This window comes from Pelodiscus sinensis, chromosome 23 (assembly GCF_049634645.1).
Source record: "Pelodiscus sinensis isolate JC-2024 chromosome 23, ASM4963464v1, whole genome shotgun sequence".
In the NCBI taxonomy this organism is placed as follows: domain Eukaryota; kingdom Metazoa; phylum Chordata; order Testudines; family Trionychidae; genus Pelodiscus; species Pelodiscus sinensis.
In genome coordinates, this window is record NC_134733.1 from 16,793,119 (window position 1) to 16,806,086 (window position 12,968).

At 51.0% G+C, this 12,968-nt stretch overlaps 1 protein-coding gene across 2 annotated transcripts in view; it reads right to left on the reverse strand.

Moving 5' to 3' along the window:
• Positions 1-12,968, reverse strand: part of DVL1 (dishevelled segment polarity protein 1) — a 224,459-nt gene that overhangs the window by 69,813 nt on the left and 141,678 nt on the right. For both annotated transcript variants that reach the window (XM_075906879.1, XM_075906880.1), the window contains exon 4: positions 6,827-6,939. In XM_075906879.1, the coding sequence (XP_075762994.1) occupies positions 6,827-6,939 (113 nt within the window). The remainder of the gene's footprint in view (positions 1-6,826; positions 6,940-12,968) is intronic.

A 12,968-nucleotide genomic window follows, 5' to 3' on the forward strand; every position in this document is an offset into this window, starting at 1 on the left:
GCTATAAGATAGCAGCAACATTTCAGAGAGGTGTGTGTGCGGGGGGAGGGAGTGGAACAGTTTCACAATGTATCATTTCAAGAATGATTAAACGTCTAGAGAACATGACCTATGAAGGAAGACTGAAAGAACTGGTCTTGTTTAGTTTGGAAAAGAGGAGATTGAGGGGGGCCATGATAGCACTTTTCAGGTATCTAAAAGGATGTCACAAGGAGGAGGGAGAAAAAATGTTCTTCTTGGCATCTGAGGACAGGACAAGAAGTAATGGGCTTAAACTGCAGCAAGGGAGGTTTAGGTTGGACATTAGGAAAAACTTCCTAAATGTCAAGGTGGTTAAACACTGGAATAAATTGCCTAAGGAGCTTGTGGAATCTCAATCTCTGGAGATATTTAAGACTAGGTTAGATAAATGTCTATCAGGGATGGTCTAGACATTACTGGATCCTGCCATAGGGGCAGAGGACTGGACTCGGCCTCTCGAGGTCCCTTCCAGTCCTAGTATTCTATGATTCTATGATTACCAGAGTCACTCCCTGATTGGGTAAATCACAAACTCCTGTTTGCTACAAATCCCTACGATTGTTAGTAATCTCCTGAACAATGAATAAATCAGACGTTAACCAAGTTCCCTTCTTAGGCCCTGTCTACACGAAACGGAAGATTGCCGCTCTTGTGATCAATCTTCCAGAGTTTGATTTAGCCAATTTAGTTAAGACTCGCTAAATCGACCTCAGAGGGCACCCCCACCAGTGGCCGGTACTCCTGCTTGCGCAAGGAGTAAGGGAAGCCAAGGGGAACCAATGGTTTAATTAAAGACTGCTTTGTGCGAAAGGCAGAAGAAGCCACTGACTGATAGTTTGACAAGAGTGGGGGTCCTCTCCATGGGAATCTCCCTCTCCCCACTTTTCTCCATTAGTCACATTCCCTCTGGGTGTTTTCACCTTATGCTCTGCTCCCTTTTTGTCCAATAATCCCAGTGGGTTTTTTTTTATTGCTTGCCTTCTGCTCCTTGCTTTGTAACCCCTCCAAAGAGGAACAAAAACCCCTCTGCCACTTGACCTTACAACCCCACAAGGATATAGTTTTAGGCAAAAGGAGTTTCCGTCCCCAGCTGGGCACTACCCTCATGTGCCAGCATCTGAGAGTCTCATTAGCACCTTCTCCTGCTATGTATTTGCTTGAAACGACAAAAAGTGTCAGAAGCCGTGTGATGCCTCTCTTCGTGCCGTACTTGGGGATCCCCTTTCCCTTTGACAGGGGAAGGCGATTCACCATTTAGTGTAAGCGAAAGGGAGAGCCATCATTCAGGAAGGTAATGGGAGGCTGTGGAATCTCCATCACTGGAGATTTTTAGGAGCAGGTTAAACAAACACCTCTCAGAGATGGTGCAGGCCAGGAGTGGCCACCAAACCTCCACGGCGCAGAGGGAGCCTCAGATAGACTCCCTGCTTGCCACGCCCCCACACGCTGTGCAAAGCGGCCGGCAGCTGGGGTCATGTGTGTCTCTGCGTGCCACCTGTCCTTGATCGGGGGCTTTGTTCACTGTGCCACTCCCAGCACAATCTCACAGCTCCCATGTGCTGGTTTCTGGCCAATGGGCCGTGCCTGCAGTATAGGCAGTGCATGGAGGACACCTCTCAAGTGGCACGTGGTGCACAGAGATACACATCACCCCAGCAGCCAGCCACTTGGAGCGGTGTGCAGCGGCACGGCAGGTGAGGGTCCCGCTTGGCTGCTGGCTGAGAGCCGCCTAAGGTAAGGCTGTGTCCAGACTCCATGCCTCCGTCGACGGAGGCATGTAGATTAGCCAGATCGGAAGAGGGAAATGAAGCCGCGATTAAAATAATCGCGGCTTCATTTAAATTTAAATGGCTGCCCCGATCTGCCGATCAGCTGTTTGTCGGCAGATCGGGAGAGTCTGGACGCGATGCCCCGACAAAGAAGCCTTTCTTCATCGACACAGGTAAACCTGGTTTCACGAGGCTTACCTGTGTCGATGAAGAAAGGCTTCTTTGTCGGGGCATCGCGTCCAGACTCTCCCGATCTGCCGACAAACAGCTGATTGGCAGATCGGGGCAGCCATTTAAATTTAAATGAAGCCGCGATTATTTTAATCGCGGCTTCATTTCCCTCTTCCGATCTGGCTAATCTACATGCCTCCGTCGACGGAGGCATGGAGTCTGGACACAGCCTAAGTGCTTCCCAAGCAAAGCCTGCACTTGACACCCCGCTCCCTCCATCTCCCCAACCCTCTGCGCCCCCTCCTACACCTTTGCCTCAGGTCGCAACCCAAACTTACTGCACCCCCTACTACACTTTACTCCCGCACTTGACTCCAATCCCTGTCCCAGGTCACCGTTCCCTCCAAAACACTGGGCCTCCTCCTATGCCCCTCCTCCAAGTCAGAATCCTCTCCTGCATCCATACCTCCTCCCAGACTCTACACCCAGAGCCGGTCTTAGGGGCAGGCAAGCTGGGCAGTTGCCCAGGGCCACCATTTTCAAGGGGACAGAGCCAGTCTCAGGGGCGTGCTGCGACCGCATTTCGGTCCCGACCTCCCGAATCCTCCCTGCAGGTTTCCCTGGTTACTCCCCGACCCTTTTTTGTACTAACACCCATGGAACAAAGCAAAAAGTGCTGTAGAGTCAGGATCACTTCCCTCACTCCCTAGCAATGACTGGAGCTGTAAATCTAGTCCCCTTTAACAAGTCCCTACATAGCCAGACGAAAGACACCGTGCATTGCACTACTCCCGTAGCAGCAGAGTAACGGCTTGGCCATTATTTCACCGCGACACAGATCCTGCAGCTCCCTCAATCTGGCTGGGAACCCCCTCAATCCTATTGTCTCTTTTCCAGCCACACCCCGCTCTCTCCAATCCTTTCATTCCCACAGGTAGAGCTGGCCAGAAGGCTCATGGAAAGGATGGTTCTGCTGACGTCCGAGCTGGGTTACCAAGGGGCTTCAAATCCAGCGCGCTCATCAAGAAGGGTGTTGGATTTCCCAGCGACAGGACTCAGAGTAAATTACGTCGGCCTTTTCGTCTGACGGCAATGCCAGAAATGAAGCTGTAATGAGCCGACAAGCCCGGAGGGTTGCCTTCCCTTGGAAATGAGGCGCTGTTCCGGTTTGAAGCCGCCTCCCTCATCGCCCAGGCCTGGCTCAGGAATCCAGCTTGTTTCTGGGAGCAGGGCAGATGGCTGAGCTGAAGACAGAGCCATTTACATAGCGACCTGCCGTTTGGAAGTATTGGGTGAACCAGGCTGTATAAACAAGGGCCCCTCTCCCTCAGGGAGTTTGCAAAGTACAAAGAAGTCAAGCACAGGCAGACAGACTCATGCAGGGTACGTCTACACTGTACCTAGGAAAGAACCTCAGAGAGCCCTGAGCCAGATTTACTTTGCGATTTCACAGGGACTTGTCTGAGCCTGGATCTCAAGGCTACACACCCGATGTGGATCAAAGCCCAAGAAACAATCAATTTGTCCAGAGCCTCCCACACCTAAGGCACCAGCTTCCTCATGGCTCTTCCCCACCTTCTGACCCAGGCATTTAAACAGGCATTGCCAAAGCAAGCGAAGTCCCCTCCGACAGCAGCAGGGAGCCCCGCCAATGAAGCACAGAGGAGTGTCTATGGGGGGAGGAGGGGACAGGCTCACTGCAGATCACAGACATCAGGGGAAAGGGGAAACATCCTCTGAGGCGAGCAGAGGAAACACCCTCGCTCTGCTTCCTCTCCCACGGCCGAAGTCGGCCTCAGCTGTAATAATACACAGAGACAAGGCCTAAGATGCTTCCCCTACGCGAGTGAAAGAGGCACATGGATGAATAGAAAGGGCAACGTATACTGAAAGTAGACAGGTATGGGCCCCCCGGGGTATTTTTAGCTCTTTGATCAACAGCCCTTATGGTCTGATCCACCCAGGTGCCAAACAAGCATTTAAGCTGCCCATAGCCTTGCAGGACTCAGTCCTTGATGGGAAGACCCTGGTTGTATCCAAACCCTCAGTGTTCCCTGTAGGCTGAGCACTTGGGCGGCCACTCAGGAGAGATTCAGGTAGCACCCAGACGATTAGCAGAGCACCCACAGCTGCCCGCATGTATTTCTAATGGTGGTGCACATCTGCACTTGCCTTGGTGCACAGAACAAAATTTAAACTGCACACAGGTGGAAAAAGTTAGAGGGAACACGGTCCACCCTAGTAGTATCTGTGCTGGAACCAACCTGCTGGAGGGAGACACACATGTGACAATCAAGGCATGGAGAGAGACAGACACTGCACTACATTTCAACCTAGCCATCGGGGAAAAAGGAGCCAGGCTATGGGGGTTTGCATCCAAAGAGTGCGAAATTAGCTGATCTGGTAGAGAACCAGGTGAGACTCAGAGGTTTTGATCGTTTCCCTTTGAGAGGTCAGACGTGAACCCCAATCTCAGAGCCACACCTGGGAAGTGCAATCCACGGAGGCTGAAGCTGGCCAAACCAGGCAAAGACTGCAGGCAGAGAGGTGCTGAGCTTCACACAGCTCTGGCTAAACCAGCAGCCCTGCATCCGATCAGGGCCCGGTGGGACATGGAGCCAGAGAGACACCCAATGAGAGCTCCACAGCCAGCTATGTAGGGAGAGATTCCGGCGAGTTGCCAGACTCCACAAGCACCTCCTGCTTGGAGGGGCGCGTGGAGAAGAAAAGCAGAGTGGGCAGGTGGGGGTAAAGCCCAAGAGGCCTGTCTCTTAATGTTTCCCTTTTATCATGCGGGCATATTTAATAGTCGTTTCTAAAGAGATCGGGAGGGAGGGAGACAATAAACCAGCTTTAAACACATCATCTTTTAACATTCTTCAAGCATCAACCTTTTGACCCAACATTGTTAGAACATCCCCCTCTCCCCCGTCCAGTGGTCTCCCAAAGGAATCCGCCGTCCGTACCATGCGAAGACAGCTCTCTGCCCCGCCTGCCATTTGAGGGACTTCCATTCATTCTCTGAGCCACGGACCAGATGGGTGGCTAAATAAACAGAAAGACACCTGCTGCGGGCAACAGTGTTTATGCCCTTTTGGGCTTGTGTTTGGAGGTGCTCGGGGATACTTTGGGAGGTGGGGCTGTGTGTTAAATCTACACAGGCTAAAAAGATACCAGCGTAAAATATTCCAGAAGCGGGACAATTTTATGCTTGACAAGATGGCACAATTAACCCTTCATCTAAGCCTGGATATGTCAAATATTTCTTCTCTGGCAAGGTATTAGAAATAAACATACTTGGATGTGCGGAGTAGAGACCAGAGGACAGAATTCTACGGTTTACACTCTGACCTTGGATGTGCAAATGTTTCAAAAGCATAATCTGTGGGCAAACATGAAATGCATCCACACAGCAAGGTAAAACCCTGGCTTCCTCAGTACACATCTAAGACAATACCCAAACCCAACTGAAGTCAATGGAAAGACTGCCCCCAACATTGATTTGAATGAGCTTTGGATCAGGCCCTTTGTGTAAAATCTGCGAGATTTTTACAGTTGTCACGGCACCCATCGCAGCCTCACAGAACTTCATGCCCTGGGGAGTGGCTCCATCACACAAAGGGCAGGGCTATGTACACACAGTTAACAATTCTGGGGCTGAGTCCCCAAGAAGCACCAGCATCGGTCTATTGAGATGTGCCAGCTATGCCACTCAGGTAATAGAGGCAGGTAATGAGTTCAAGGGAAATCCAGCAGGGGTCGATTTATTGTGTCTAGTATAGAGATGATAAATCAATGGCCAAGCGCTCTCCCATGGACTTTGGTACTCCACGAAAATGAGAAGAGTAGGCGGAGTCAACAGGAGAACAACAGCTATCGACTTACCACGGTAAGCAGACCTATATCGACTTCAGCAACATTCTTCAGGTAGCTGAAGTCACGGAATTTAGGTTGACGGCCCATGGTAGCCTAGACAAGGCCTAACAAAGCACTGTAGGCAGTGTCCCCAGCTACATCAGTGTTGCATCTGGCTACCTAAATGGCATATGGCGCCTACACACCCATGAACCCAGCTCCACACCAGGCTGTGTGCCAATGACAGACCGAGAACAGCTAGTGCTAGCAATTTCTTCACAACATGTTCAAACTGTGTGAGAACAATTGAAACACCAGGGGGCAAAATGATGAGAAAAGCTGATTTGGAAATGGATTCAGTTTGGCTCGAGACAGAAATCTGGAAAATTCGGGCCAGCACTAAAATGCCTTTGTCTCCACTGTAAAATAAATAGTAAGCAGAAGCAGAGCTGGGACCCGGCTCCTAAAGGCCCTTACCATCTGTGCACAGTCTGCAATAGGATTCCCCTTCACGCTCACTGAGCAACCTACAGTGAAGTGAGGGCTAACAGGAAAGTACAGGAGCTCTGTGCTGGGTAACACGCGGCCCTGTCCTTTATCGTAAGAGTTCTCAGCCTTTCTCCTGAAAAACGCCATGGCCCAGCTGGGCCCAAACAACTGTTTTTCTGCATATAACAGCCAGGGCCAAGGTTAGGGGGTAGCAAGCAGGGTAACTGCCTGAGGTCGCACACCATAAGAGCCCCCCAAAGCAAGTTGTTCAGGCTTTAGCCCCAGGTGGCAGCATGAGGGGCTTCAACAGCAGCTCACAGTCCTCCAGGACCTCAGTAGAACTGCTGTATCCAATGGTGCTATCTGTTTTAAAGTCCCAGGAATCCAGACTCTCTCAGTATGTGTGGGGGGGGGGGGAGGGAGGGAAAAGGAGGGGGCTCAAAATGATGGCACCAGTTCCATCACAACCACAGAAAAAAAGGAAAGATGCTGCTCATGTCTAAAAGGGGCGAGGGGCTTACCGTCTTCATGGCCTTCCCTGTTCCTCCGCCGGTGTCTCTCTCGCCTGTGGCTAACAACCGACTCTGTTCCCGTTTCGTTGTCCAGTCCATCTCGGCTGCTGGCAGCATTTGGGCTGTGAGAAAAGGGGGCAGAAGACAGTCTGGGGTCATTAAACCAGTCTGCAGATGCACCGAGTGTGCAGGAAGGGTGCTGCCTTTGCAGCCCCACAGAACGAACACAGATGACAGGGACAGCAGAGAGCAGCAACGCACATGTAACCCACACCTGTGAGGGTGGGGCACCGAGACCGCTTCCAGAGAGAATAGTGAGTCGGCTCGACAGCCTGAGTTACCAGTCAGCTGGCTTTTAGCTCATGCGGTAGAGCGGGGTGGGGAACCTAAGGCCGGATCTGGTCCCTGGCTTGCCTGGATCTGGTCCCCAAAGCTCAGAGCTCCCCCCACCCCCCGCAGCATTGGGGAGCCCATGCTGGCACTCCAGCCCCATGCCTCCCTCCCCCACGGACACTCCGATTGGCTGTAATCGTGGCCAATAGGAGCATCAGCAGACGGTGCCTGGGAGCACTGGGGTACAAGAAGCAATGTGTGTCCCTGGGGAGCTGGGCCAGATAAATGCCACCCCCCTTCACCCAGACTTTGCACTCCCACCCTGCTCCTGCACCCCCCCCCCTTCTGCCCAGTCCTCCATTCCTAGGCCACTCCTGTACCCACTCTCCTTCCCACACCCCAAGCCTGCTTCCTGGTAGCCCTCTCCCACACACTGAACCCCTCATTTTTGACCCACCCCAGAGCCTATGGGGGCTCACAAAATCTACTAGCCCAGCCCTGCCCCAGGCTCTGGTGTGTGAGGGAAATGGGGGAGAATGTCTTTGTGCTTCTCAGTCAGGAGCCACGTCAGTGAGGTGAGGCGTGGGTTTTGGGGTGGGGTCTGCTTTTCACTTTTGTGTGGCCCCTGACTGATTTTTCTGGGGGTTGGCAGCCCCTGGCCCAGAAAAGGTTCCTCACCCCCGCAGCAGAGGCTCATGCACTAAGCTTCAGAGATCCCCGGTTCAGATCCGCCCGTCACATTGGGATGTGGAAGGTTAACCGGTTAACCAGTAAGCATCACCCTTAATAGGGTTCCATTAACCGTTAACCAGGGGTGGGTGAAGCAAGATGGCAGAGGCTGCTCCAGGCCTGCAGGGGCCTCGCCGTGGACAGGGGCTGCTCCAGCTTCCAGAGCAGCCTCTGTCCGCGGGGAGCCCTGGCATCTCACAGGCAGGGATGGCTCCGGCCAGGCTGGAGGAGCCCCTCCATGCAGCACGACGGGGGGATTCCAGCCCGGCCTCGGCAGGTCGGGGGGGCCTCTTCAATACAGTGGGGCTGTAGCAGTGCCCCCCGCCCACTAGCCCTTTAATCAGTTAACCAGTTAAATGTAACGTTTAAACGATTAACCAATTAAACAGGATGCTACATCCCTGGTTATGCAAGCGTCCCCACAGACTACCCCCCCCAGGACACCTCGGTGCTGAGCTAGAGGCTGAGGGGACAGATCGGTCGCCCTGCCTTGGGAATGCACAGAGAGCATCAGCTTCCCATTGAACGAAGCCCGTCTCAGACCCTCTAGCCCAGACTGCTGCTGTGGTCCCAAGGGTCCAACAACCGCACTGTTGTGAGAAGAAAGGGGAGTGTTTCCATGCGGATTTCAGCATATCTGGGGCCTGTTTTGGAGAGGCAAGCGGGAAGGCAGCTCTGACTGGCCACACATCCACACAGGCGTTGGAAAGTACAGTCTGCGTTAGCAGAGCACCACGCTGGGAGCATAAACATCACAAACGCACCCTCAGCCTGCCTAGCTCAGGGGAGAGCACACCGCAGAGACTCTTAAAAAAAGGGTCATTTGTTCTCACACCCATTTCTATCCGGAAACACACACCTAACGTGCCCCAAGATTCTCTGAAGATCAAAGATCCAAGGCTGTGTCTACACTGGCATGAATTTCCGGAACTGCTTAAAACGGAATACTATTCCGTTTTCAGTTTTTCTGGAAAAGGAGCGTCTACATTGGCAGGCTGCTTTTCCGGAAAAGCCCTTTTTCCGGAAAAGCGTCTGTGGCCAATGTAGACGTGCTTTTCCGGAAAAGAGCCCCGATTGCCATTTTCGCGATCGGGGCTTTTTTCCGGAAAAGACTACTAGGCTGTCTACACTGGCCCTTTTCCAGAACAGTGTTCCGGAATAAGGACTTATGCCCGAGCGGGAGCAGAATAGTTTTTCCGGAATAGCGGCTGATTTTGTACAGTAGAGCGTCGTTGCTTTTCCGGAAATTCAAGGGCCAGTGTAGACAGCTCGCAGCTTATTCCAGAAAAGCGGCTGATTTTCCAGAATAAGTGGCCCAGTGTAGACACAGCCCATGAGATATTCCCTGGGACATCTGAGCCACTTGGGTAATGCTGACAGTCGAGTGGTGTGTTTCTCTAGAGAACCAGCCAGCAGGGGCCACTCGGAAAGGAGTGAGACACACCCGCTGTCTCTCTCACGTACCCCTGGGGTAGCCCTTCCATTGGGGTTGCATTGTGGCAAAGCAGACACCTCCCGTCCATTGCACCCTGCTCTTGCTCACCATCCTGAGGGCTCGTTCCCACTCTGCGGGTCCCCAGCCTTTACGACAATGCCACATTCTGAATTAGCAGCTTGCTGAGAGCCGAGGGGCATAAACCAGAATGGCGCACAGCCCCCTTTAGGGCAGACCTGCAGCCTAGGAAGACCATGAATCCCAGAACTCATTGCTGAGATCACAGCCATTAAAATATGGAGGAGGCAGCCTAGAGCATGCTGGGACTCGCAGTCATTCCAGGCTGCACTGCCCTATTAGAGCGGAGGCTGGTTGCCTGACAACACCATGTCACTCCACATCCAGTCTGGGGTTTTCAACTCTGACTGAAGCTATTCCAGGAGATTTTCTCTGCCCCCACCCCCCAATATGACATAACGCCATTTTCTTAAAATTGCCCCGATTTGCTTTCAGTAGTCGCCGGGAGATTGATGCCAATTCCAGAAGTCTCCAGGGCAACCCATCTCAATCCCTGTGTTACCTCAGGTACCTTCATTAGAGCTCAGTTGTACAGATTCCCTCCAAACCGTTGTGGTGCGTTGACCCCAGCCAACTTTCACTTTCTGTTCCTCACTGCCGACTGACCCTAGACCTTCCTCCGCCAGTCCAGAGCCTGACCTCCCGCCATCATGCCCTGCCTCTTCCGTGCTGGGTCGGGGCACGAGGGAGAGAGCAGGGGAGTTGGGTTCTGCTGTGAGCCACATCAAGGAGCAAGAGTGAAGAAGGGGCCGGTTGGGACTAGAGATGTTAAAACCAGTTGAATGTGATAACCTTAGGCTATGGCTACACTGTAGCCTTCTTCCGGAAAAGCTTATGCAAATCAAGTGCCGCGCTTCATTTGCATAATTAATTAGCAGTCGTTTTTGCGCAAGAGGCTTTTGCACAAAAGGAGCTCTGTAGATGGCTCCTTTTTGCGCAAAACCCTCCTCTTGCGCAAGAGCTGTTCTTCCTCATTTATTCAGGGGATTTAACCATGCCAAAGTCCTGCCCTCACAGTATCTCTGAAAAGCCTTGCATGTCCCTCTTCTGGGACAGCGTCCCAGTAATTTGCCAGCACCTAGATTTTCAGTGGAAATGTTGGGATGTAAGTCAGGGAAGAATTTGGCCTCTGAGACCTAAGGCTGCACTGCAAGAAGTAATGGCTCCCCACTCCCAGCCTTCAGGGGGCTGCTCCTCAGTCCAGCTATGCAAGGTCACCCATCACCCAGAGGTTAAACAGCAGAGCCCCCTGCAATGGTTGCTAGCCAGTAACTGGGGCTGCCCCACAGAGCACTGGGCACATAACCCCATTTACGAGCAGGCCTCTGTTTCAAAACCACTGCTGAGGAAATGCGAAAGGGGAGCTGGCTGGAGCAGAGCAGAGGAGCTCCCCCCACATGCGGCCCCCGAACAGCATTAGGTTAAATCCCAGAAATCAAACAGAACTTAAGTTACCCATGAGCAGAAACTCTAGCTTGAGGAGACAAATTACCTCTAGCTCAAGGTGTAGCCTTTCCCTCAGAGACTTGCCCAAGCCACACGACAACTGTGGCCCAGCTGGGAATTGTACCAAGTTCTTCAGAGTCCTGGGTGAGATCCCTTCTTGGTTGGTCTCCCTTTGGTTCCCTCAGATGGCTGCATTCACGTTTTAGGATGCTTTTCATAAAATACTAGAACTGGAAGGGACCTCAAGAGGTCATTGGGTCCAGTCCCCTGCCCTCACGGCAGGACCAAGCACCTTCTAGATCAAGGCTTCTCAACTTTGGAAGCCCCGGGGGCCACAATGATACTCATAGCACATGCCAAGGGCTGCAACTTAAGTGTGGTTGCATATACATACAAATATATATGCAAGTATATGCAAATAGCTTCTTTCACAGGCACGAATACAAAGATTAAGGCAAGACTATACAACACGCAGGCCCCATTTAAGTCAGTTCTCTGGATATTAATAAAATGCAATATTTACCCAATTTTCACCCATAGAACAGCGCTTTTAATGAGCAATGTCAGTCTAGGAATTTAACTACTAAAACGCATATCAACAGGAGACTATTATATTGACGACTTTTTTGTTTTGGCTCCCACCCGTGGGCTGCATGTTGAGCCTCGCATAAATCCAAACCGCACCGTGGACTGCAAACAAATGGACTGCAGGCCGCATGCAGCTCACGGGACATGTGTTGAGTAACCCTGTTCTAGATCATCCCTGGTAGATGCCCATCTAACTTTCTCTTAAATATGTCCAATGATGGAGATTCCACAACCCCTAAACAATTTAATCCAGTGTTTAACCACCCTGATAGTTAGGAAGTTTTTCCTAATGTCCAACCTAAACCTCCCTTGCTGCAGTTTAAGCCCATTGCTTCTTGTCCTAGTCTCAGAGGCCAAGGAGAACAATTTTTCTCCCTCCTCCTTGTAACACCCTTTTAGGTTCTTGAAAGCTGCTCTCCTATCCCCTCTCAGTCTTCTCTTTTCCAGACTAAACAAACCCAGTTCTTTCAATCTTCCCCCATAGGTCATGTGTTCTAGACCTTGAATCATTTTGGTTGCTTATCTCTGGATTTCCCCCCCAAAGATTTCAAATGGAGCATCTTTGTTTCAGCTATAGATAAAATAAGGCAGAAAAATAATTGCTAATTTTGGGGAGGCCATTTTTGACACCACTAGAAAACACCATCATTGCCGCCAATTTTGTATGTGCCAAAGAGTCTGGGAACATGAAATATTTGTCTTAGGGACTAAAAAATTGTTTCACAAATGTCACACTCGTTACACCTCAGCAATTTATGCTCCAACACTAACTCATCCCAATCAGAGCCTGAATGGATTTCTGTATTCTAATAGCAGTTCAAGAGAGGATAAACGGCATACAGAGAATGCAATAAAAAGGATACAGTTAACGACTTTTTGGAAATGGCTCTATTGATTACAAGGGTTCGAACTGCAAAAGTGTTACACAACTATTGTAGATGATCAATGGAGCTGAACAGCATATGTAATAAGTGTAGAGAGGATTTAAGAGGGCTAAAAGCCAATTATATGGGCATCTATTTAACACTGGTTTTCTCTTCGTCTCCTGGAGGGTTCTGTTTTATGTTCCATACAACGGCAAATTGGGAGTAAAACCATCAAATGAAAGACATTAATATTACACAGCTACTCCGTAGCAGCTTCCAGCTGAGGTTCTCAGACATTTTGCAAATGCTAGTTCAGACCTATCATCCCCACGTGGGAGAGAGAAGTATTAACCCCATTTTATAGATGGGAAAACTGAGGCAAAGTGAGGTTCTACAGGATTTGTCTGAGAAAGTCAGGAATAGAACCCTGGAGTCTGGACTCCATGCCTGTATTCCAATCACACAACCATTCTTTCCCTAAACAAGAGGAAAGGCGACTGAAATTCCCAATCTGAGCCCAGGTCCTCTCTCTGCAACCAAAGGGGGCTAAACAGAGAGGACAGACCCATCCAGGACAGGGTGACCATCTGTCCCATTTTACTGGGACAGAACCTTATTTAAGGTCTCCTCCTGGTGTCCCGACTTAAAAAAACCCCAAAAAACGGACACATTGTCC